This window comes from Orbicella faveolata, unplaced genomic scaffold (assembly GCF_042242905.1).
Source record: "Orbicella faveolata isolate gen_17 unplaced genomic scaffold, um_ofav_v1 contig_1, whole genome shotgun sequence".
In the NCBI taxonomy this organism is placed as follows: domain Eukaryota; kingdom Metazoa; phylum Cnidaria; class Anthozoa; order Scleractinia; family Merulinidae; genus Orbicella; species Orbicella faveolata.
Window position 1 is genome coordinate 35,065,588 of NW_028301536.1, and position 22,793 is coordinate 35,088,380.

Below are 22,793 nucleotides of genomic sequence, written 5' to 3' on the forward strand. Positions count from 1 at the left end.
GGAATTAACAGGATACGGGATATTTTGGAAAAAATTAATGGGATGTGGAATACTCAGACCACCCCCACCCCCCCCCCCCCACCTTCCCTTATAGGGCCTTGGGACTGGAGGGTATGTTCTTTCAGAAAAACGCTTTCTCCTTAGCCTTCTGCTGATTTTTATTTTATTTTATTATTGTTTTTAGCACTCGAATTACTAAATAGGATTTCATAATAGCGAAGGCGCCCAATTTTCGTTCATGAGATTCTAAATTAAGTAAACGCAACTCTAACGGCACATTCCATAATGTTTGCCTGTCACCTGTCTAGCCTGGACCCCCGTGTTTGAGCCAAGACCTCATCGTGACATGGTAGTTGCAAGGTAATAATTAAGTTAAGTCTTCAATGTTTCCCGTTAACCGGCAGAACATCAGAAATAACCAAGAAACAGCCAAGACCATGTAGAGCATTTGGACTCTTAGGTCAACTTTTAATTACTGTACATAATGGAAAAGGTTCAAATGAAAAAGTATTTTATGGATTAAATATGCATATTGCATATGCATGGATTAAATATATCTAAATAAGAATATTACTGTGACTAATAAGGCTACCAGCTGAAACACATTTAAAACAATTGCTCCTTAAATATGGGCTTGTTTGTTCACAACATCAACCACCCAGAATTTTCACCCCTTTTGAAATCCCTCACTTTTGACTCAAGTTTACAAATTCTCCATATCTCCCTCTAACCTCCATCTCAAGTCGCAATAATAAATACAATAATATTAAATATCTTTATCTTAAAAACTAAATGTTCTTTGATTAAAAACCCTGAATATTATACATGAAGCTGTTTCCAAAACGGTGCTCCAAATGAAAAGCACTGGGCAAGAGGATTTCTAGGATATTAAAGGTATTTGTGCTTGATTACGATTCACAGCAGTTCATCAACACTACATCCTAATAACTCTGCCATGCACATTGCATGCCATCATACATCTTCAATGTAACTGGAAACATTTCAAGTTCAGGGTGTTTACTAAAATTAATTGACTATTACCCAGATTGCCTTTCAGCATTGCCACATAAGCTTTGGAAAAACCTTTCTTTAAATCGGTGGTCTGGAATACCAAGTCCTGTATTATTACTATTATTTATTACAACATAGCTTTAATTAGATGCACATGCATATGATTGTGAAAACTACTTCACTGTGATTGGCTGACAGCAGGCCAATTAATCATTAATTTTTAATTTGCACTGCGAGCAAATTATTGCGTGTGTTCACAATTTTCTTAATCAGGAGTAATTGTATGAAAGACTAATAGAGCTTTAAAAGATTTACACTACTAGTCATGATATTTGAAAATTCTTTCAAATTGCACCCACCCACACAGCTCATGCAATTTTGAGAGAATTTTCAAATACTATTCACAAATAGTGTAATACCTGGTATTCTTACTTCCCTGCCATCACAGTGAATACAGACTACAATGACACTAATTAACGTCAGGAGAATTAACAAAATGGTTCGACCATTGAGATAGTCTAAGCTGATGTTTAAAGATATTCTCCCAACTGGAAGTAACAAATATATAAAAATGAGTTGAGAGAATTTTTATCTTATCATCAGCAATGCATGTAAGCATGCTAGTCTCTATGAATCTCTTGACTGAACAAAGCTTCTGGTGAGTAACTTTTATGTGCCCCATTATGGAACACCCTACTAACACTTGTAAGATGCATGGAGTGAGTAAATACTACACAGTTTCTAGTCACTTAACGATCATCAGATCCATAAAAAGGCCAACACTAACTCACCCTCGCTAGTGAAAGGTTTCTCAAAATACTGTATGGTGTCAATACTTGCAACTATAAGCCTTCAAAAGGGTTGACCCCACTTTCTACATGGAGACAGCTCATCAAATAACTTTGTTATACACCCTTTACTGAGTGTGCAGTTATAAATCATTCAATTTTATGATCACAAGGTTTTCATTAAGGTCCCGGCACTTGGCAAATTGACCGGCTGCTAGGACAATTTTGGCCAGCTGGTTTGAACATCTAGAGGAACATTTTCGTTCCAATGTTCTGTTCAAATAGTTTTTGTTTTGCCAGTCTGTTAAAACCAGTTGTGCTCCTGATCAAAACCTCAATGAAACCCTTGTTTATGATAACATATGAATAATGTCTAAGAAGACACTAGGATTATCAAACATTTCTTTTTAACAAATGTGCTATCATTATGCCTGTCTAGTACCTGCAAATTTAGGCTTATTCCTATCTGGGCAGGAGTGATTGAACACTTTAACTCTTGTGCTGGTTTACATAGATTACTTACAACCTCATAACCTGAAATTTTTGCATTATTCTTTTTTTAACATGTGGAAATGTTTTTGAAGTCATAGAAAAAGTCTAGTTTAATGTGCTTACTTGAAAAAATGTTTCACAAACTGGCTAAAGTAAGTTCAGGAAAACTAAGTTCCACAAAATGAAATTAAGTTGTTATATGGCAAAGTAAAATTTCATGTTATATGGCATCTAGGTCCCTATCTTGAAATAAGCCCCCGTGGTACAGTAGCAATGAAATACATGAAGCTACTCCTGTCTCTGATACTGAAACAAGCTGGTTCCCCTTCGCTTCATGATCACATGTGCAATAAGCAGGCCTCCACAGATTCCAACTGCAAGCATGAGGAAGGAAATTCCTGCTGCTGCACCACTAGAGACACCCTCTGTCTTCATTTTACTGCCTCCTTGGTTTGATGGTTTGGCAGTGGTAAGTGGAGACCCAGAGTGCGGAGGAGAGGATGGCCAAAACCCAACATAGAATGAAGACTTAGTAGCATAGATTTTTTCTGTCAAGAGAAAATGATGCCAATAATATTGTCAGCATAAAGAGTCCAGGTAGGTCAACAGTCATTTTAGGTTTACAAGACTGATCATACTAAGAGCAAATGGAGTCTAAACTAGATGAAAAAATGAGCTAAGCCTTCTAGGAAAAAAGAGTCAAATTATCAGGAAGTAAGACAGAATCCAGGGCCATAGCTACATGTAGCAACAGGCAAACCAAGGCACTTTGCTGTCATTTCTTGTTGTTGTTGTTGTCATTTATAGACATCATAAACATGCTAAGCACTTAGGAAGATAATTTTTATTAACCATGGACATGCCCCTGCAGTCATACTTTTTTTTTCATGAAGTCATAATTTGATTCTGGTTAAATTGGCCCTGGAATTCCATCACAAAGATTGTGTTTCTAGAGAGTAGACCCCTTAAATAGAATTAAGCCTTAACTTATGCAAAATGGCTGGTCACCTGACCAGTTTTCATCACCAAAAGGTGGTACATGATCTAACACTAAATTAAAGGAATAATTAGAATCTATAATTTTACATTTTTAAAGAAATAGAAAACATGTACCGTGTTTCTATCGAGTTATAGAAACAAGAGTGGAAGTTTGGGAGAACAGGAAATACTGTGGGAACACGAGCCACAGGGCGAGTGTTTCCACAGCTTTTTCGAGTTCTCCCAAACTTTCACGAGTGTTTCTGTAACTCAATAGAAACACAGAGAACATGTTTCTACTTCTTTTAGAAAACACTGTTATGAAAAAAAGGAAAACGACTTGTTTAATTTGATCATCAAAATGTAAATTCTCTTTGCACGCACCATCATTACATCAACAGCTTGTGCTAGTTCTGTGTTTCTATCAAGTTATAGAAACACGATTTTCAACCAATCAGCGTGCGTACTTTCTTAGGGCTGTTTTCTAAAAAGACAGACTAGACTACTGTAACTGTCCTTCATACGTTTCTGAATTAATGGTAATACAAGCTACTGATGCTGACTGGAAGGTAATGAACTCATGCCAGTTATATACAGTAACTTTCACGGAGATGCTGTAAAGCAGTCATCAATCTGCAGTTGGGATGTAATTTGTTATTATACATACAGAGAGAGTGGGCAGGGAATCCAACAAAGAGAGTTAGGTTTGTTGTTTGTTCTCAACATTTGTATCAAGGATATGTTCTTCAGGTCCTCTGGTTTTCTTTTCCTAATCAAAATCCAACACTGTTGCTGTTGTGTCCAACCCAGTTGACACATCATCATAATCATATTTATTGTTACAGTCCTTACCTTGTTGGAATTCCACTTTGAATTGTCCAGACTGTACAGAATTCTTTAGGGCATTCAATGCATCCATTAGTCCTTTCTCAGGATACACTATAACCTCCACATCACCCCTCACAAGCTTTGTTTTGTTCAGCAAGATGAAGGTCACTACCATTCCTCCCCTGCTATTCTGCACCTATAATGTCAACAACGTCTATACTAAACTATTTAATGCAATTATGTACTTCAATGCACTACTTACTGTTATTTAATATGCTTTTTAGGATAGCTCTAACTAAATCTCTCAGTCAGAAAATGAAACTTACATTGTTGGATTAAGCAGTGCTTCTACATGGTGCTTTCTGTGAAGTCATCCAGTTAGATGCTTTATACCATTTATATTACTGCTGTTCACAGTGAGACATTGCCAGTGTTGGAAATTAGTGCTCTCAACGCTCCCCCATGCAAGTGTGAAAAGCATCAAGCGAGTACAGATCATCAATCACTCACCCGTTAGGTAGGTAAGATTTTAATTTTTTGGGAAATTATTTAAGATTAAATATTAAATAAATAAAACTTCTTTTATTTTCCATTTTGACAAGAACATCTTACCAACTGAAAAATTACCAAAGTTCTGCATTAATTAAATTTTTTAATATATCTTTTGAGATTCCAAAATAATTTGCCAGTAATATATGACTTAGCTTAGTGTTTCATAAACAGACAATTAAAATGAGATACGGGTTCCTTGCAGTGATGATACATTGTGTACAAAGCGGTTACACATGACTGTATGAAGTATTACTGCTGGTCCCTAGTTGAGCAAGCAGTAATCAGTAATTTAACTTGGGGTTTGTGATTCATTGTGAAGATTTTTGTCTTGGGGGGTCAGCAGGGCAGGACAAAAAATGAAATCCACTTGCCCTGTGGGCTTACTTAAGTAGATTTCAGTTTTCGTTTGCCCCCAACCAAAATGCTACTTGTTGATGAGGCAGCCAGTATGGAAATCAGAGGACAAATGTGAACAAAGTATGCTTAGATTCCTAACTAATCCATGCTCTCAACTCAATGGTTAACTAATCTTTAGGTTTCATTGGAAATTATCATTTATCAAGCTGACAGGAGTACTGAGGCTAATTTCACTTGCCCACAGGGCCACTGTTCAATTTCAATTTTCACTTGCCCTGAAGAGCAAAATTTGCTTACCCAGCTGGGCAATCAGGCCTGGGTTTTTTTCCAGCCCTGGGGGTGTGAGTAGAGGAGACATCTTTCTGGGCAAGTGAAAATTACACCGTGTAAGTGCATTTTGGGAGTGACTTGCCCAAATAGCAAGTACTGTCAAAATTAATAGTTTCCAACACTGCATTACAAAAACTTTCAACTTCTCCCAGACTCAGTCTTATGCTTGCAGCAGGCTGTCTCCTGTAAATCTGTAAATACTGTAGCATGGGGATGCAAACATGAGCTTTGCAAAAATATCATTTTTGCATCAGTCAGTCATGTATGTACATGTACATGTATGTTGTGCATTTTACAACTTAATTTACCACGGTAACCTTATGTGCAAATTATGTAATTTCAGAGTCATGTCATCATACTCAAGGTCAATCATCAGGTTGTCAAACAGTGTCAAAGATAATTAATGATAGCAACACAATCCAGTGCATGCACTTACCCGAATGCCATTTACTCTGATTATTGACACATTAGCGACTGTGCTGATGGTCTTCGCGACAGCCAATAAGAACTGCCTTGAAGCTGCATACTTGTCATACTGGTATTTGTCTACAGGTGCAATAACACATTATCTGTAGACATTTAGAGACAACAATTGCAAAATCATATTTTATTTTTTTACCAATGTTGATACGTCTCTAAATAACCACTCCACTGCTGCTTTTCTGAGTCAGGGTGGGCTAATGCATCATCAAATGATTGCATCATCAGTCATTAAATCAATCAATCAATTTATTTCTTATAATAATCAGTTACACTTCACAGTTGGACTAGCCTGTGGATAGCTAGTGCTAGTCTAGGCAGGCCAGTCTATCAATAGTTACAAAATTTCATGTTTTTTTAACCAAGACATCTGAACTGGGCCAGGCTCAACAGCTGAGGTCTTGGTTATTACACAATTCATTCTCATGGCGTACCTCAAAATTATATTAATGGGTACCTGCAAATTGTCAACCTGACAAAGCAGGGCTATCATTACATTACAAGCCACTTGTTCATTGCTCAACACCTAATGTTTTTGGATACTAGGCAGTGGGCTAGTAAGCAAACTAAATCACTAGTCCATCAGGACAAGCCACTAGTCCAAAACGAGGCCAGAAAAAAGTACACCTGGGGAATATTATATCAAACACGTGTTGGGTACGAGATGATAGATAGCGAACAAGGTGTGTAGCGCCGAGTTGGCTACAATCATCTCATGTCCAACAAGTGCGATTGGAATAATTGTTTTATTAAAAACACCCCCCAAAAAATAGAAAACTACATGTAAACTAAAAAACAAATAAAAATGCCCCAAAAGATCACACGCATGCTTATCATATTCCTAGCACATGGTATAATGGCTCCTAACCCATGATGCAACCCTCCAAGTTAACTTTTTTCCTTAGTGGCCATTTGGCCACTGACTGTTCAGGTTTGGTCGCCAGTGAAAAATTTTAGTCGCCAAAATATATGCATAAATTAATAATTAATTAATAATAAATAATAATCTTATTATTACCTAACTGTATTATTTCCAAGTAAATTGAAGTCCCGTTCAGTGAAAGAACTACCTAATGTTGATTCAAATATGCTTTTATTGGAATGATTGATGATCAAATGAAATAGTTTCTGATCACAATGAAAAAGTACTATATTGCAACAGTGTTGTGAGTTGATCACAGTTCTCATTCAGTCATTTTAAATTGATTGGCTTTCCCTTTCAATAAATCTTTTACAATGGTTATAATAATGCAAATGTACATGTCTTCAAATAGCTCCATCGATTTACAAATATCAAAAACCAAAGGTTCAGACTATCTTCATTATAAACTCTTGCGTGAGCATGTATGAATGAAACGTATGTTTACTGCCATTTTTCCCGCGAAAATATTTGATGAAAATTAAGAAAAAAAGTCGCTTCACAAAACACAAAAATATTTGTGTATATCATTTTAATTCACACAACAGGAGCAGTGCAAACGACACAGATTATACCAAGTTAAAATAAGATAGCCTCATTCGCAGCTGAACGGCGGAAAGTTTTCCAATGTTTATCAAGGCGGCATCAAATTCTTGCTGAGACCATAAAGTGAACACTATTTTTACCTTATCGCTTATGATCTTTTTTAAATGTTCAACCTCGTTTTCTGCTTGAATAAGCAAACGATATAAAACTTCATCTGAAAATTAAAGACTATTGAAATGGACAGAAAAGTTCACGCTCAAATTGTTTGTCGTTTTGAATTTAATATGCGAACCGCACAACGCGAATACTCAACGCGAAAATACTTTCACAAGTTTCAGGGCAATCACTCAGACGGATATTTTTTATTGATGAAATCTTTGACAATTTAAAAATAAACCCAGGTTCGTTCACACAAGTGAAATTTATTTACAACTGCGATCCGCTTTTCATCAGTTTTTTTTATTTATAGAATCCCCCGTGCTTGTGTTATCAAGTTTGCTGTAAAGTCAAGTATTTTCGTGTCCACTGAAACAAAATACGTTTCTCAAATACATCTGGATGTTTCTCAAATATATTGTGGATCCTGTCACCGTCGGGCTTTCCAAGCTCTCAGAATTCCTCTTCTGACCGGTTGTGTGCGTTGTCTCACGCTTCCAGGTAAAATTGTCACATGCCAAAGTTCAGTCGAGTGGAACAAATTTCGTCGCGTCCCAAGCTCAACTGAATGCAATTCCTTGATCTTTGTTTACGTGTAACATTTCATTTTATTCAGTCTCCATTTCTGTGGGTTAAAATCCCACAACAACTAGCTTTGCAAAGTGAATTCTTAATGCTCAGAATGTTTTTCTTTTCACTCCGGATGATAGTCCACTCAAGCTCCTAATGCATAGGTCACGTTAATTTTAGTCGCCGAGCTGGCGACTAAAATGGTCGCAACTTGGAGGGTTGTGATGGCTAAGCCAGTTGATGAAACTCTGGAATTGCATTATCCAATGATACAGTTTTTAATAAAACGGATTAAACAACCCTTAATGACAGTCCCTCTAAGCTTCAGTGGAGGTGGAGAGGGTTAACCTACAACTGAGTGCCACCCCACCCAGAAGTTACCATTAAATCTTCAATAGTTGCTTCATGCTCTAAACAACAAGAGTTGGACTTGACGATCAACCCATGAGGTTCGCCAGATCCTCAGAATTAGAATGTTCTTGATGCCCTTTAACAAGTTACACAACCATATATCACACTCACCATTCAAAGCAAACTGAATAAAGCGCTGCTCTTCCCAACTGAAACAAGGTTTCACATCAAAAGCCGTTGTTTCAGCAGCCTCAGCATCAAAGTTGAACAAGTTCATCACAGATTGGCCCCATTCTGAGTAAAAATTAATTCCAACAGGAACCTTGTGTTCATCATTTTGAGGTCCTGACGTGAAACGCCAGTTTGGTTTTGCAAAGTAGAACTCTATGACAACCTAAAATACAGTGAGAAATAAAACAAGCTAGATCAGAAATGATTTATTGCCAATTAACAAACTGCATCGACGTGCTGTATGGAAGATGAGTGCCTGGGATATCCAGGGGCCTCCACTGTGACCAGCCGGCTCCTAGACTGCATAAGCATAACGCTCCCATGGCTGGCAATCCCCGCAGCCCAGCCATGAGCCCCCAGCAGTCTTCCAGGCACCCGTCAGACTGAGTTATAATTAACAGACAGAGTGGAGACATGGAGGGGAGGGCAAGAGCAGAGAGACGTCAACAAATAGACCAAAATGACGTTTCCAAGGACCACCACGCTGGAACACGCTAGTACAATGGTGAAGAGCAATGAGCATGGAATACCATATGAATATGGCTGACCAGAAATACCAGCTACTTTTTGTTGTTAACTTTGTTAAATTGCATTTAACAGCATAAAATTTATTGGTTATATAAATAATTTCTGATCTAGCTTGTTTTAATCAATTGGCAAGTGAAAGACCCTTCATGTATTCTTCTATACTCAGCATTTTTAGTGTGCACCCCACCTCTTCTAAGGACAATATTTTCTTAAAAATGCATGTACACTGCAGATGTGCAAATTATATCAACACAATGACAATAATTTGCATTACATGACTGCAGACACAACTTTCTACTAACAGTCAGTTTTTTATGCATTGAGAACTATGATTTTGAATAAATGTTTTAAAAAGTTTTCATTTTCAACATTTACATGTATTTTCCTAGTTTGCCCAAACTAAGGACTTGACATGTACAGTATTAAAATGAATGGAGGGATATGAATGGATGAAAGGATAGAGGAATGAAAAAGCGGAAAGACAGGTGTTCGGCTGGACAAACAGGGAAATAATTATTAATAGTAATATAAAACAATTAGATCTTGAATACTTCTGTCACCTCATGTGATCTATTTGTTTTCCTGCTCGTTATCATAGCCTTGCCAACCCAGATGTCAGCATTGATGCCCCGCACCGAGGTTGTCCCCTTGTATACCAGTGGAGAAGAACCATTTCGTTGTGGGACATTAAACAGCTCTTGGGTTGTCTTCATGCGAATGTGATGATGTTCACTGTCCTCTGCAAACCACCTGTCCTTATTGAGAGTTTCAAAAGATGCCTTGCACACTGTTCCAATCTTGCCAGATGAGATATTGTAGATAATGCCCGTGTTGAAGTCATGAATTGTAAGCACTGGACCAGCATCAGGATAAAACCGGTTGGGGTGCGTCACCAAAACAAGCTTCTTCTCAAGATCATAAACTTCCTGTTACAATGAGAAATACACGTATATTAAAGGCAGAGATCTGTTACTGGGTTAGCTAATAAAATATATATTTCATCACTTGTGGCAGATGAGAAGAAAAAAGCGGTAAAAAGTGAACAAATTTAATACTGCCATCACCCATGTCCCACTGTGATCAAGCTGTACACAAACATAAGGCTTTTCATCATGCAATGTGTTGGGCGAGTCCAGCATTGTGACCCACTACACACACAGGCGGCCCAAGCTCTCAATGTTATCCTTTTGTTTTTCCTTTTTATGCGAATGTTCAGGCTAACGTGACATATGGCATGTACTATTACATAATGACCGAATTTGACCACGCGAAACATGACTCCCGCCTTGCAGTATATGGAGGTGTTGTGTTACAACGGTTTGAATTTATAACGGTTTGTATGGGAATGCAACGGCTTTGCTTGAAAAGCCAATTATTCTTATATTTTGTGAATAAAATCTACTTACCCTGTTGCTGTGTTGTATTCTTTGTTGTTTGCCAGCTCCTCGGGCCGATCTAACACGATTTCGGCGAGTTATCGTTCTGTGGGTTTCCACTACTAAAAGAAAGACAAGGCCGGACACTGATTTCCGGAGTGCCCGCCGCTCGAAGCGAATAAATCCACTGAAAATAACCCTGCCGGCTCAATTCCTCCGTAGAATCGAAGAAGAAATGTTGAAGTTCCATGTCAGTTCACTCGCTACGCGATTCCGTCCACAACGCCTTCGCAACGATACATTTATTTCGAGATTGCTTCGCTCGCAAACTCGAAAACAGCCGCGTCACAAAAGTTAGGACACTTTCGCGGTGTTGGGTAACTATAATTAGCCCGACCGGGGGTTGTCAGCAACGATTTGTCAACGGTCAAACCAAAATGCTCCCCGGGTAACCGGGCACTCCCTTTATGGGTACCCGGGGTACCCGGGGAGCATTTTGGTTTGACCGTTGACAAATCGTTGCTGACAACCCCCGGTCGGGCTAATTATAGTTAACCAACACCGCGAAAGTGTCCTAACTTTTGTGACGCGGCTGTTTTCGAGTTTGCGAGCGAAGTAATCTCGAAATAAATGTATCGTTGCGAAGGCGTTGTGGACGGAATCGCGTAGCGAGTGAACTGACATGGAACTTCAACATTTCTTCTTCGATTCTACGGAGGAATTGAGCCGGCAGGGTTATTTTCAGTGGATTTATTCGCTTCGAGCGGCGGGCACTCCGGAAATCAGTGTCCGGCCTTGTCTTTCTTTTAGTAGTGGAAACCCACAGAACGATAACTCGCCAAAATCGTGTTAGATCGGCCCGAGGAGCTGGCAAACAACAAAGAATACAACACAGCAACAGGGTAAGTAGATTTTATTCACAAAATATAAGAATAATTGGCTTTTCAAGCAAAGCCGTTGCATTCCCATACAAACCGTTATAAATTCAAACCGTTGTAACACAACACCTCCATATACTGCAAGGCGGGAGTCATGTTTCGCGTGGTCAAATTCGGTCGTTATGTAATAGTACATGCCATATGTCACGTTAGCCTGAACGTTCGCATAAAAAGGGGGAAAAAAGGATAACATTGAGAGCTTGGGCCGCCTGTGCTACACAGAACATTCTCCAAACACACTCACTCTTCTAATAGTTCATTGCTTTCTTCAATCTGCCCATGTTGGAGTCCACTGCCAGGGGTTACAATTATAGGCACACTAGAAAGGTTTTTGGCAACCAGTAGATGAAAGTTCCCTTGGAAAAAACTATGATTTTGATGACGATGATGCAACTTTATTAAGGAACATATCACATATTGCACCTACCTTCTGGGTTGACACTGTGTAATTTCTATAACTGTTTCTACTTGATACAGTAACTGTTTCAAATTCCAGGCTGAAAGCTGAAGGAACTTGAGGAACTGTCTTGTTTTCACCTTTAAGTCCTCGGCAGTAATATCCAGCAGGAAACTGAAAATTGGATGAGTCTGGGGAGCCAGGGTGAAAGTCAATAAAGTCATAAACATGAAAGAAGGCATGTGCACTGGCCTGGGGTCTTGGAGAGCTTGTACCGTTGATAACAGCACGTACTACTGTTGAATTCTGCCAAGTTGTTTTCCAGTCGGGCACTGAGAAATAGTAATCCAAATAATAAGAACTGTGGTTGTGAACAATCTGAGCTCTCCAGTGATTGCATCTACAATGAAAAAAAAAAACACACAGATCAGTATTAATATCAGTTTAAAACCTCTTCACTGGCCACCTCAACTACTAACAGAAACGAATAATAATGCAGCACACTATGGACTCTAAGCGTACATCTTCACCTTTTAAAGCTACAAAAAAACTTTCAGCAACAGCTAACAAAATTTAATTCCTGCAAAGGGGGCTATTAGTCCCCCTGCCCTTCCCTTTGCGATGGGTCTAATGTGTCAGAGAGGGGATAATATTTAGCAGATGGAGAACATGTTCTGTGTTTCTATCGAGTTCTAGAAACACGAGTGGAAGTTTGGTAGAACCAGAAAGTTGTGGTAACAGAAGCCAAAAGGCAAGTGTTTCCACATCTTTTTTGAGTTCTCCCAAACTTTCACGAGTGTTTCTATAACTCCTTAATTATAGTTCACTAAATTTTCCACTAAATTTTCTCCAATTCGTGTTGGTTTAAATTGATCACGTGACACAATAGTGTTCATCAGCGGAGAGACACCATCAGCACACAGTGCCCATCCAAGGAAAATACCCAGATGGATAGTACTAATCTGTGAAAATTTTTCTGTAAAACAACTGGGCTTAAAGAAAAAAATGGAAAAAGCAATTGTCTGCATGCATTCTTTTTTCAAATTTTATATTTGCCTTTCATGCCTTTCATCTAAAAAAAAGTTGAAAATAATTCAACACAATATTTGAACTGGCATACAAAAGAAAATTTAGTGGTGAACATTTAAGACAATTAGAGTGTTTATGTCTTGGAACTATTGGTATGTTACATGTAGTTGCCCTTGGAAATTTGATGTTCTTAAAACTAGCATATTTGCCCTTGAAGCTTCAATCACTTCTCGTCAACCAAATATTTATTTTATGAAGATCAAATTTTGTGGGACAACTATCAGCCGATAATTCCTCAACAGAAACAGTCTTGTTTAAATACAATACAGAAACAGGGTGAGCGTGTTTCATATTTCTTTTAGAAAACACTGCAATAAAAACAAAAGAAGAAAAAAACTTGTTTACTTTGAACATCAAAATGTAAATTATTCTCTTTGGTTAATATAATGTGCCCCATGTATCACTACATTAACAATTTGTGTTTCTATTGAGTTATAGTCCAAATACAGCTTTTAGCACGCACTTTCCTACAGAGTGTTTTCTAAATTATATCAATATGTAACTATTTATGCTATGTGGATAGATGTATGCATGAATGCATGCATGTGTGCATGAGTTAGTTCCCATATGTATGTTAATGTTTAGATACAATGTACATGCAACTGGCAACAACTTCACGGTTCTGTGTTTTTAAATATTACAGCAGTGACACAGCAAGTTTTAATTTGTCAGATAAATCTTGCTAAGTCACTGCCGTGATAGGCTTTTATATAAAACTACTGATCCATATCCACATTTTGAAAGGTTCAAGAGCATTAAAATATTGAGCCATTAATAATATTCAGCCCTGTTTGTACACCAAACATACAGTGTAGATACAGCTGTAGAAGTAATTATAAATGATAACAAAGCTTCAATAATTTGTTTTAAAGTCTGGTCCTCACTTAGGATGCAAACTGTAAGCAAACACACGAGGAGCTTATGCATTTATGCGGATAGCTGCGACACAGGCATACACTTTCTTCATAAGCTTAATATGCTTATGCTTGCTTGTATGTCAGTGTTATATTCAGTGAGGACATGGTTGGCATAAGCATAAAATGCTCGCTGATTGGCTGAAAGTCTTTCGCTTACGTTTATGCTTATGCCTTAATATACCAACATGTCCCCACTGGACACAAAAGCAGCATTGACCATTAAAAGCATGAGCATCAGAAGAATGAAAGGTTTTGATATTCTTTTATGTTTATCTAACTTATGTCCGGCAGTCCTCAATAGCGCGTAAGCTTCTCTTATGCTTATGCGTATGCTTGCGTCGTAAGTGAGGACCGGGCTACAGAAAAGTTGACACACAATAATGTTTGCAGAATGTTCAAATCGTGTAATTACGTAACTTATGCATTATTTTATTTTAATTATTTAGATGGCGGATTAGTGCACATCAAATAAAGCTCAACACCCACTTGACGGAAACATATAAGTTTTCTCCGGCGGCTTACCGCAAAATGTTTCTCAAGAAGGCTTATCTTTTTTTACGCTTATGCTTCTGCAAACACTTCGCTCTTCATAAGGAGATAAAACGTTGCACGGTTTGGGGAATTGAACGAAACTAGAACTGAAACTAATCACCTAAAAATCGAGTTGCGAGCAGAACACAGTTCTTCATAGTTATAAACTTACAATGATTGTACCGCATTACATGAACTTACCTTATGCCTCGGACGGGCACAACACCCTTGTAAGATTCATTATACTGCTTGGCGAATCTAAACAGCTGGGCCACACTTTCGATGTGCGAGTTGTTGTTTCCAAAAAAGTTGAAACCCCGGCCACCACTAATGGAATAAACAGTGCAGTTTTTAGCATTCAAGTCAATAGAAGTCTTTTCGTCTAAGTTGTAGTCGTAGATAGAGCGATGTGTCTTTCCATCTTTTGTTCTCTCGATACTACCCCGGTTTGCTTCCAAATCGTAGAATTCTTTGAAGAGGGCAGTGTAGTTTTTATTCACAATGTTCACCTCTATAAGCGCCGAAAATGCCGAGGGGAACGTTGGCAATTTGGGAGCTGGAACATTGCTGTCACTTACTGGCTGACCCACAGGTGGATTGCAGTTTACAACTTGCAAGCCTGCTGCTATGAAGCAGAAAAGAATCAGGTACGAGATGTTCACCATCATTGCTTTGTTCACGCGCGCTACAGAACGCAAGTGAAGCGCGCGGAAATCAGGTGGCAATCTATAGACCATTCCCAGGGTGGGTATGTCGGGGTGTCTGTCGCGACCACAGTGGTCGTGCTTTGAGAAAGAATTATGAAAGATATTTTCAACCAGCTAGCATAGCTAATCGAAACATTATCTTTAAACAAAGTTCTTTTAAATCTTTTGTATTCGCATTCAAAGATAGCCAGAAACAAAACAAAAAAAAATTAACTATTCTTGCCTGGCACCTAACTGCTACCCTCTTGGGTATTGACGAAAAGCATTCTTGTTACACTTCATTTGTTTTACACAACACTATTGGTATCTCACAGCTGTGACATCATTCGAACTCCTTCAATCGTGTCAATCGTGCTGCGGTGATTTTAAAACCATCGTGGAAGAACTTTCTTCTTACGGCAAGTAGAGGAACATTACTCATTCCTGTTGTATGCTGGTAAGTGAAGTCTAGAGTCTTAATTGTTTTGGTCCGCACACAGTCATGCTGGTTACAAATATCAACACAAGCGATGTAGAACTTTACTCTTACATTTCATCTGGTACGTCGTATGATTCAATATTTTCCATCCACCAAGAAGTGAAATAAACGATTTATTCAGGAATCTTACAACAAAATCTCAGTGTTTTGTCTGCATCCTTAAGCTAAGTTGATTTTATTTTTACAGTCCTTGTTGATCCTAAAAAATACGATCAAACAAAATTGCATGACGTTGGCCTGGCCATGTTTATAAAATAAGTCTCTTGTATGACTTGAACAATGCAAGCTTCTTTCTACCATAAAGACTGAACGTTCAGTAAAAACTAGCTAATAGGAGTTGAGCAACCACTGCCGGGTCTATTCCCCTCAGCTATCTCCATTTAATATGAGTCCGTATCGGATACAACTTGAAGCTCGTACAAGACGTCAAGAAGTTTTGCCATAGTGTCGTCCGTGTTGCTGTAGCTGTTACAATTACCATAGTGTGTAAATTAACACCACGGTACTTTCTTTCCACTTAATCTACAAAGTGTATGCTTGCCAACAATAACGCATTGTAAGTGAGCAGAAGTGTCCATTTTGTTAGAAAATAGTCAGACAGACAGACAGACAGACAACCTTTATTTAAGCATGATAAATATTGAAGCTTAGTAGCTTATGGGGTCGTGCATGAGAAATTAAATTGAATTAAATTAAACTTTGTACAAAGTATATACATGATAAATACATGATAAATACATGTACAGTTCATCTAAAATTCTAGTAACATATCAGGTTTGGCAAACTGAAAGTGGATAAATTATCTAATTTTGCTATTAAACATTAACTATGTACACATCTTGAAAAAGTCTTAGTTAGTAAAAGTCTAGTATCAAATATCATGTTTGAGTCCAGCAACTTACATGGAAATCTTTCAATGTCATCAGCAATTAAGTCAGAACCTCTTTGGGAATCTACAATATTTCAAAAGTCATTTGGGGAGACATCTAAAAAAATCTTTGGGTAGTAAAAAGACAAAAATCCTGGGCATTCAACTCCAGAAATGTTACCTGCAGGCATAAAACTGGGGTGAAACAAAAATACTGGTCAGGATTAATTATTGGAATGACCCTATACAAGTTTCTTTTATTAGTTAGTTTCACATGTACAGTTGCTCTAACAAACACCTAACACTCAAAAGAGCAGCGTCACGTAATTACTGATTCTTGCGGTTTTAACTCTTCAAGTTGACAAATAGCTAAGTGCTGCCCGGAGTGCTACAGGTTTCTGTTAGGTATTTGAAGGTCTAATAAGGGAGAAGATCAGACCACCATTTACTTAATTAATAGAAATCTGTTCTGCCTCTCACAGTTTCCTCACCAAATAATATTCTTGATAAAAAATGGTACTTCAAAAAGAATGTGTCTGGCAAAGGTTTTGTCAAATTTCACAGTTCTCTCAGTATTGTTATTTTTTAGTGGTCATGTGTGTCTCACAATCCTCATACCTTACTTAGAACCTACTCTGACAAAGTCTTCTTTTCATTTCTCCATCCATATTAACTAGATTTCCATAGAGTTTTCTTTCAGCAGAGATCATCAAGTACTGTAATTTAAAGTCTTATTTAAAGGAACAAAATCATGGAACAATTTGGGCTTCTGAAGATAATGCAACTACATGTATTTTCAATTGTTGGTATTATAAATAGATCTGATCTGGAGGCATTGCTGGTCAAGTGGACTTGGTCATTTAAGAAATGGCAGATAAAGGTAGGCGATTAGCCCAAGAACAATAATCAGTACAGGGAAAGTTTTCAAGAAGGAAGAAGTGAATGTTCTCTTTGCTCTTTGTACTTGTATTTATTTATTAATCAGTAATTAAGGAAATTTTACAGTTGAAATAAACCGTGTTGTTGTTGTTGTTGTTGTTGTTGTTGTTGTTGACACTTTCAGCGTCATTGCTGCCAACTCCCAATTCCCTCTATGAGATTCCCCTGCAGGGAATCATGATAGACTTTGTATTCATCATCTTATTTGTTTTCAAATTGATGAATACTGTAAATACCATGATTTCCAGCAGGTTCATGTGCAGGCTTGTCCATTGACAACCAAAACTCCTTGATTCACAGTACTCAAACTATAGGGCCAAAAAAACTGTGAGAGCCCCTAAAGGTAAAAGCAGACTGTACAATGTGCTATGCTGTGATATTGATTAAAACAAACACATAAGGAGCCCTGTAGCCAATTAGAATGTGCTCAGTACTGTCAGTATTGAAATAACAAAAATGTCCTTTATTTATTTGTTAGTAAATATTGTTATTTTCCATTTTCAACAGCCAATGATTCTCAGCCTGCCACTAACAACAAAACAGATGATGGACCCCCACCAGCCTATAGCTATCCGGTAGATGCCCCACCCCCATACCCTCAGCAGTCTGGTTACCCTGGGCAACCTGTTCAACAAATCCAGCCTGGTTACCCAGAACCTCCTGGTTACCCTGGGCAACCTGGTTACCACGCACCACCTGGTTACCCTGGGCAACCTATGTATCTTGGTGGTCCTGTGGGTGGCTTCATGGTCTCAACAGCTGTATGTTTTGCATTCATCTGCTTTTAACTTTACAAATTTGTGAATTGATTGTTTAATATGTTATTAATAATTAATAGCTATATCAGTTATGACTGGCATATGGTATCTAATATGTGGAGTTTGTTAGCTTAATTTTAGTTTTTGCAATGTTTGATTACAGTTTGTACAAAAAGTGTGTTGTTGTATAAATAGGGGAAGCTCTGAGATTACTAAGTAACGTTTGAGGTCTGTTGTCTAAGTTTTCGGTCTTAAGTTCATGTAAAGCATGCAGCCTTTAAATCAATGAGAAATAAACAAGGATCCATAACTTATGGGATGGATCAAGGAGACTTAGGTTTAAACTAGTACTATGTGGAACATCTCTACTGTACATCTTTGTATCTGACAGATGAGAGAAACCATTTCCTGAACTCATGCAGAATGGCTTTAAATGGTTGAGTCAGACATGAATTATGTAATTAAACAAAATGTTCTTAGAAAATACATGTTGAGAGAAAAAAAAGAAAAAGGAAACAAAAGTTATAAACATTTATTCACCATATGTTAGTAAAAATTGGCCCATCACAAGACATTTTGTCGACAAGCAGCTTTTCTGTAGTAGAATGTACAACTCGCTAAATTGATCAATCGCATTTTAATTACACACATACATGTACATACATGTATACGTCGGTCATCTGACATTGTCCAACTAAAATTTGCAGACAGTGTAAATTGTCCATTTTCTAATTTTGTGTACAGCATGGTTGGATAACATGTCTGAGCACCGAAATGGCTCTGAGCTTTTTGTTGTTTGGATCTTGTGTACAGACCGTGTTTACAATATGATTCAATATGAAATGATACACTGTATATAACTTTACTACCATGTCTTTGAAAAAGAATGATGAAAACTATATACCAGTATACATTATCATGTTAATGAGATCTGTTGGTGTTTGGGTCTGCATGAAGTGTGAGTCAGCAAGTCATGCAAGTGTACATGCAAGCCATTCTTTTTGGCACAGTCGAATTAACTTATTATAATAAAATATAGTTAACCTAAATAGCCCACCACCACCACCACCTCTGCCACTACATAAAAGCTCACAGTACTAGCCTTAGCTTAGAGCCAGTAAGGATTACTGGCTTATACGGCTCACTTGCTGGTTAGTCTAAATAACACACCTCTTAGCCTAACTAGCACTACATTTATTCTAAACAGCTCTCTGGTTAGCCTAAGTTAGCTTAGTGAGCTTATTATGTTTAGGGATCCTGGCTCACATGCCTCGCATGCCTTGCTAGCTCACATATTAGTAACGCTTGAGCTGTGTTTTGTTTCACTCTGATAGCCGTTCACATAAAAGGAAATAATTAAGAGCATAAATGACTGTGAATAATGATCATAACATCTGATTTGATTGTTTGCAGCAACCTGGTCCAGCCTACATGGTGCAACCAGTGCCACAAGCTTCTCCCCCTGACTATCAGGGTTTGGCATGGTTTGCCTGCCTTTGTTGCTGCTGGCCTCTTGGTATTGTGGCAATACTAAAATCTAATGAGGTAAGCAAGCTTGGCTACTATTAGGTACACTTACAGTGCAGTGCAGCTACTTGAATCGGGCCAACCAATCAGAATGTCACTAGAGAACTTGTAATTAAAGGTTAACAATCTTTTTCTCGAATAAACCAATTAAGGTGGCTCAAAACAGTTTCCAGCAGTTAGATTTGGATGGGTCATTATAACCACTCTTTATCACTTGATGCTACAATCATGGTATCAAAAAACTGCCCAATCATTGGTGAACCCGTTGTCATCAATTTCGTGACACAGTACGTTACCATAGCAACAGTATGACCTTCTAAAAACACCCTTAATTACAGCTTGAGAGGCTTATAATTCAAAAATGGCATGGTGAAATTTTTTTGTATTATCAAATTTTAATAAGCACGATAAGACGCAACTTTTGGCAAAGTTTTAAAAACATCTATACATGGGGTCCAAAGCCACCTTAAATTTTTGAAAATTTAAGGGGACTCTGAAGCATATATACAGAATTTAAAAAAAGTGTAAATATCATTGCAGTAGCACTTTAACAAAATTGAAAACCCAACAAAGTGCAAAGAGTTGCAAACCTCTCAGAAAACTTTGCCGTTTACTGATTGGTTAGTTTTGATCCCAAATTTTGTACACCTTTCAACAGTTTTGATTTAGCTGTCAGTGACAAATGAGTTTTTAAGCTAAATTTTTCAGGCGAGAGTTATAATTACATAAATATGATAATTCGCTGTCAAAGACTAAATATCTAAGCTCAGAGTGACATTGTACACTGTATTAGGGCAGTTCAAGGAGTCAATAGCGTTAAAATGTTTTCACATCAAACAGGTCCTTACTTGCTGTCATGAGAAGTTACAGTGTACCAGTTCATTCATTTTTCTCAGTTTATGTTTTGATTGGTTAACTAGTTTTCTAGGTGGCTTGGTCTGTATATAGTTGCACTGTAAACCAAATAAGTGTTGAAAAGGGTTTAAAGTGTATAATAAGATTACCTAGTAATTTACAAACAGTTGTGATTATATACTTTCAAGCAGTGCATGCAAGGTGTGTTAAGCTATACATCTATGTGCACATGAAGTATTCCTTTCATGTAATAGCATGTCATTCAGCAAGAAGTCATAATTTGTCATTAAATTGTTTTTAGGTTCGGAACTCCGTGGCCCGAGGTGACTACAATGCTGCCACAATTGCTTCAAACTCAGCACGGAATTTTGCTTATATGGCTATTGGTCTTGGAATTACATTTTTTGTCATGTACGTCATTGCAATAGTTATGATTTTCACTTTTCTGAGTGTCCACTAATTTAAGTCAAGCCTCTCACTGAGTCAACAAGTACAAACTGTCATCATAAGTGCAAATCTAATGATAACTAGTATTTAATATTTTTTCATTATCTTAGCTAGCTACAATTTGTGGTTTTGGTTGAACTTCAAATGCTAATTATGTAGTTATTTCAATTTATGTGAGGTAGTTAAATGCATTGCAAAATTTTTTCAAACCTTTGGCTGGCAGACATGTTATTTGCTACATGTCAGTTCTGGTGGTGAACAAAATTTCGGAATATGAAAAATAGAGTGAAGTAGTTTTAATTTGGAATCAAATTCACATATTTTTTCATTATTTTGTTAGTTAGATCAACTGAGGCAGTTTGTTCGAAAATATGGGCTAATCAAGTTATTTAATAATTTATGGTGTGTAAATTTTAACTTATATATTTAAGTAGGATGGTGTGATGTACCTGTAGTCTTATTTAGTGGAAACATTTATTTCAAGGGAAAAAGCATGACTGTTATATTTTATAATTTTTTCTCCAATTTTTTCATGATATTTTTATTGTCAAAAGCAACTCTGAAGATTGACAACAAAAAAGTCGAGACCTGACATGATCTGTAAACCCTAATTTAGAAGGTGTTTTGCAAAACAGATACAATACTGGCTAGCTTTTCAGTTGTGGTTTATGTTTTGTCATTGTTTTCTTATGGAAACTTAATCTTTAGTACAATGTTGGACTTTTTTGTTGGTAAATGTAGAAGGTGGGCATGCAGGTTATTGTTAATCATTCAAACTTGAGCCCTCAGCCAATAATATTAACACATTTTGCATGTGTTTCTAGTCTTCATGATTTAAAATATTTTAGTTTTGTTTATTTGCATAGCCTTATGCTCTACTCACAAGAGCAAGGAGGATGAGTGAGTGAGTGAGTTTTGTTTGTGAATAGACTTAAAAAAATTTCCAACTTAATTATTGCTACAGCTATAAATGTAGCTAGAATTTCTTCACCTTTATTGTGCTTGTGGTTAATACCCTTGGTTTTGTTGCAGTAGTGATAAATACTATCTCTAGCAAACGTTTCAGTCAGGGGAACGAGTACCAGTTGATTGATGAATTCCAGTCTTCAAGACTGGAACGAGGTCACAGCTTTACCATTAATTTGTTAAACAACTATATTCACACCATGTTGGCATGACAATTGGGTGCTCGCGTTATTCGGTTCAGCAGAGGTTATTTTGTGAAGAAAAAAAACTGGTTTTTGTTCCCCTTTACCGGGTTGGGTCAGGTGTAAATTGTGCGTGTGATTACTCGTAAATTATAATGCTGAATTTTCCCCTGGGGGTCTCCCATATAAAAAAGATGAGTTGCTCATCATACCTTTTAGGGATTAAAAGAGTGGTTTGGTACCTCTTAGGTGTTCAGCCTCAAAAGGTCCACAGCAGGAGGTTTCGCAGGACCTTTTAGGATATGAGCAGAAAAGAATATGAGAGGAGATATTTGGCCATCAACTTTTATGAGTAGGTGTTTAGAAACAATTGTCTTTATCACTGTTAAATTTACATCCTAGATAAATCTGTGGTACATCTTGAGGGTGAAAAAAAAAAATTTCAAGCCACACCCACAAATCAGGATCTTGCTACCTATTTTTTCAACATTTCAGTTGAGGACCCCTGTCCTGTTTATATGGGAGTCACCGGGGAAGGGGGGAATTTTCATGGAAGTCAGATAAGGTGTATAAAAATACATTTATAACAAGACAGTTGATGTGTAGACTTTTATTGCATGAATGTGAAAGTTTAGCTTCTCCCTCGTTTAGGTGAGGTTGCGTGACAAGCACAACATCTTCGTTCCACGCGCGCGCAGGAT

General features: G+C 37.5%; 2 protein-coding genes across 2 annotated transcripts; one reads left to right on the forward strand and one right to left on the reverse strand.

Annotated features, from left to right (window-relative positions):
• Positions 1 to 440: 440 nt before the first annotated feature.
• Positions 441 to 15,277, reverse strand: LOC110040754 (uncharacterized). The gene is made up of 7 exons (XM_020746025.2): positions 14,567 to 15,277; positions 11,859 to 12,228; positions 9,678 to 10,043; positions 8,530 to 8,752; positions 5,773 to 5,882; positions 4,122 to 4,293; positions 441 to 2,839 (listed from the first exon to the last, which is right to left on the reverse strand). The coding sequence occupies exons 1-7, from the start codon at positions 15,100 to 15,102 to the stop codon at positions 2,580 to 2,582; spliced, it is 2,037 nt and encodes a 678-aa protein (XP_020601684.2). The 5' UTR covers positions 15,103 to 15,277; the 3' UTR covers positions 441 to 2,579.
• A 102-nt stretch (positions 15,278 to 15,379) lies between these two features.
• On the forward strand, positions 15,380 to 22,686 carry LOC110040764 (proline-rich transmembrane protein 1-like). Its single transcript, XM_020746036.2, has 5 exons — positions 15,380 to 15,508; positions 17,238 to 17,298; positions 17,865 to 18,118; positions 19,529 to 19,660; positions 20,799 to 22,686. Exons 2-5 carry the CDS (start codon positions 17,286 to 17,288, stop codon positions 20,955 to 20,957), a joined length of 558 nt encoding a protein of 185 aa, XP_020601695.2. The 5' UTR covers positions 15,380 to 15,508; positions 17,238 to 17,285; the 3' UTR covers positions 20,958 to 22,686.
• The last annotated feature ends 107 nt before the right edge of the window (positions 22,687 to 22,793 follow it).